At 34.3% G+C, this 4,002-nt stretch overlaps 1 protein-coding gene across 2 annotated transcripts in view; it reads right to left on the bottom strand.

Moving 5' to 3' along the window:
- pan2 (poly(A) specific ribonuclease subunit PAN2) overlaps positions 1–2,445 on the bottom strand; it is an 18,617-nt gene extending 16,172 nt beyond the window's left edge. Inside the window, exons 1-3 of one of the 2 annotated variants that reach the window (XM_008414442.2) lie at positions 2,339–2,445; positions 1,029–1,334; positions 780–949 (exon numbers count right to left, since the gene is read on the bottom strand). In XM_008414442.2, coding sequence (XP_008412664.1) covers positions 780–949; positions 1,029–1,316 — 458 coding nt within the window. In that variant the 5' untranslated portion in view covers positions 1,317–1,334; positions 2,339–2,445. Of the gene's footprint in view, positions 1–779; positions 950–1,028; positions 1,335–2,338 lie in introns of those variants that run through there. The other variant, XM_017306013.1, reaches the window with a different exon arrangement.
- Positions 2,446–4,002: the final 1,557 nt, after the last annotated feature.

Genomic DNA, 4,002 nt, shown 5'->3' with positions numbered 1-4,002 from the left:
AAACATCTGGATAAACGGCAAAAAAACTTCAGGAAACATCTGGATAAACGGCAGGTAGTTCAAAATAAAGCTGTAATACTATCACTGGGATGTCATTTTATAATAAATGTCAATTTCATTCATTGATGCCGATCATGGATGAAAGTTTGCGACAGGCTGGCATGAAGCTTTTTTCTTTCTTTGCACAAAATCTGGACTTCACATAAACTGCCTTTAATGTCTCTAATGTTTTGTAACTGTATAGAGCGATTGCTTCCTACAACATGACTACATTAATTGCTAATTATGTACATTTTAAAAAAGAACCTTAAAAAAAATATATGAAACATAATGAAATTATATTGAATTGGTGGAATGGGTGAATATTGTTATTTTTAACTATCTTTGAAATGTGTTTTAATTTTGTTTGTGTGTTTTAAAGTATTTCCAGGTGTCCTTTAGCAATGGTTGTAAAATGTTACTGAGGCAGTTGATTTGAATTTTGTGGTTTGATTTTGTTTGTGTCTTATGGTATTTCTTTTTTGTAATGTTTGTAAAAGTGTGATTTTATTGTAATGTTTGTGGTATGGACAGCAGGAAGAATAGTCTCTACTCTAGTAGAGACTGATGAGGATCCTTAAATAAAGAAATAAACAATCATAATAAACAATCTATCAAATAAAATCCCAATAAAAAGCAGTGAAGTGTGTGGTTGGTGCATGGAAAAAGCAGAAATAGCTCAAGCTGTTTGTAGTAAGCCTATTACTGTCAGTATAATAAACATTTATTGCATCACTTACGGGTAATCGAACATAACAAGGCCTCCTCTAGTGTAGCATTTGAGGTTGTTCTTAGAGAGGAACAACACCCCCGTCTCCAAGCTCTGAATGTGTCGGATGTCATCTGTGGCGTGGACTTGGAAAGAAGAATGGCGGCCCATTGTCGGCCCAAAGTACGACGTAACATGGCCCTATGGAGAGGACATTGGGAAAGACGATTAAACATAATAAAGGTAATAAAATTAAGCAGTAGGTACTTCAGGATCTCACTCTGTGGTTTCCCATCCAGAGCATCTCCTCTTGGAGATCAAAATGGGTTGCGGTGACTGGGATGCCAACTTCTGAGACCACGCTGTGGAGCTCAGAGAACACGCCCTCCATCAGGTGCACCGGCTCGGGGACCGTCACAGCCAGCCCCTCCGGGTCCAGCTCCACGCCCTGCAGCAAGCTCGGGTTGAGGTGCGGGTCCAGGGCGGGCTCCAGCCCTGCCTCCAGAGTCCCATGGAGGCCAGCTGGGTACTCACCCATCCCAGGGTCCAGACCCTCAAAGTTCATCATGGGAGGAGCTACGGCAGCCTGCAAGAAGAATCAAAGCTTGATTTAAACACCTAGCACATTTGTTAACTCACAAGTTAATCAACTAACAATTATTTTAATCTCCGATTAATCAATTAACCGTAAGAATAATCAATTGGCACATTCCGCAGATTTTTTTTCTTCAATATTAAAAATTCTCACTAAAAGATGCGAATAAACAAATTAATCAATCTCTTTTTAAATAATAAACACTTTATTGCCTAAAATGCAATAACATAGCATTCCTGAAGTGAAAAGTTGATTATTTGTAGCAAAAGATGCATCTGCAGCTGAATAACTCTAACATCAACATATGAAAAGTGCAGTCATTTCTGCTCTACTTAACATCATTGCTGATTATTTTTTCTAATTAACCAATTAACAATTGCATAGTAAAAGGTGCTTAATAGGAGGGATTTTTTTTTTTACATAATTTGAACTGGGTGAAGTTAAAACCGCCACTTCAGGAGTTCCGGCAAAACACATTTACAGACAAATGTCTTTTATATATTAAATGCAATATATAAGTTTATTTTTGAAAATGTTTCCTTACTGCTATGAGTATATATTGTTTGACTTTGGCTTTAACCACCTACAGCAAATAGACATTATGTATCAATCTAAGCACAACAGAAAGTAAATGAAAGGACAAAAGGAAAATTATACCGTGTCGTAAAATATAGTTTTTGACAGTAGACATTATGTGATGTGCTTCAAATGTTCTGGAAAACCACTGAAAAAATCTTTTGTATTTATGTTAAAATAATAAAAGTCTCAATAAGCCACAAATGTAGTGTTATCAGTAATAATACGCCTGAGGAAAAGTAGTTTAATTAATAAAATTGCAAAATTAGCGGATGGTTAGCTGGGCTAAAATTAGCATCGGCTTGCACCCAGCTGCACATAGTAAGATTATTTAAACCTAAACAACTTTACTATTAATATGCTTACAAAGAATCTTTAAAATAAAATCCATAAAATGCAAATGTAAAGTCTTTACGAACCTTTTATTGAAACTTTTTGACATGTAGCTGCCCATGCTAACTGCTCACAACAACAACACTAACACGGAAACATTTCCGGAGCAAACCGTGGTGCGTTCAAGAGCAGCAGAACTTCCAGGTGCATCCTGTTCCAGAACGGCAGGGAGATGTTAACGGGATTACCGCCACCTACTGGACTGGAAGGGGAGACGTTAGGGAGGAAAGGAGGAAAGACGACATTACTACCAATAATAATAATAATAATAATAATAATAATAATAATAATAATAATAATAATAATAATAATAATAATAATAATAATAATAATAGAGAGAAAGAAAAAAATTGGAGAGGAAAACGAAAGAAAGAAACAAACACATTTTTAAACTAAATGATTAAATTAATACATTTGTTAATATGAAATGATCAAATAAATACTTATTCCTATTTTATTTCCTTACAACATAATTTTAAAAAGTGTAAAGAAAAATACATCAATCATTAAAATGATGAAAACTAATTCCAGAAAATTGACTGAAAGCTCCCTAAGACAAGTAGAAATTACAATATATATGACTACAAACTCTGATTAACATTGAGTTAATATCTATTGTATAAAAACTCCACTTTTAGTTTGGTTTTAAAATATTTAATAGAGTTTGAAGAGTGGTGACCGATTAATCTCCTTTATACTTTTAACTCTGGATTGATCATCGCAGTGCTCATTAAAAGTTTTTTTTTTTATTATTTAATTCTTTCCCCTTTACAATTTTAGCTCTCAGTAGGCTGTGTGTAAGAACTAAAATTATCACTGCCACAAAAGAAAACACACATCTGTATTTTTTGACGTACACAGGTCATTTCTGAGCAATCATTATGGCTGTATCAGAAGGGTTTGTTTACTCAAAGCGAATAAAAACCCCAGGTGCCAGGCAGGTGTTGGTGACACAGTGACCTTAAAGCATCTTTGTGGAAAAGTAATATGATGAGGAAATTTAATCTTACACAATCGGTGGAGGTTTATGACGTAATTTACGGTTCAATGTCAGGACAGGTGTGGATAATGACGTCACAATGCCAAAAATGTTTGGTCTGGAAGATTCAAACAGCAACTTGTTGGAAATTATGAACTGATGTTATACTAATTTACAGCTATTTATATTTCTCTTCCATGCTCTGGGTTATTAAATTCTGAAATATTAGTCAGATGAATTATGTCAGTTTTTATTATTAGATTTATTTTGATTATTATTAGCCCACACTTCCGTCTCCATGGCCACGCTAAGGTGCAGCGCCTCTACTTTTAACCCTCCCTGGAGGTCAGGACTATTATTAATCAAACAATGCTCCACTGATTGCTACACATGTTATCTATAGCTAAGATTAGACACCTGTTTATTTGCTTATTGGTTTAGTTTTATTACACAAGCAAATAAAAAGAACAAGAGTAAATATTGTGCTAAAAATAATTCAATCTAAAATGAGGCAAATCGGAGTAAAACCTGTGAAGAAAGTAATACATGAAAGCAGTTACTTTTTATCAGTAATATTATATTTGATATGAAAAAAAATCATCAAATAATTTTGATCTAAAAGTATTTTGTTACTGAAAACGTTTTTTGTTGCTTGTGGCTTAAATACAGACTGCAGAGTGAATTAAAGGTCTAGATTTTCGTCCCTTTACA

The sequence above is a fragment of the Poecilia reticulata genome, linkage group LG7 (genome assembly GCF_000633615.1).
Source record: "Poecilia reticulata strain Guanapo linkage group LG7, Guppy_female_1.0+MT, whole genome shotgun sequence".
NCBI lineage: Eukaryota > Metazoa > Chordata > Actinopteri > Cyprinodontiformes > Poeciliidae > Poecilia > Poecilia reticulata.
This window is presented reverse-complemented; position numbering and strand designations above follow the sequence as displayed.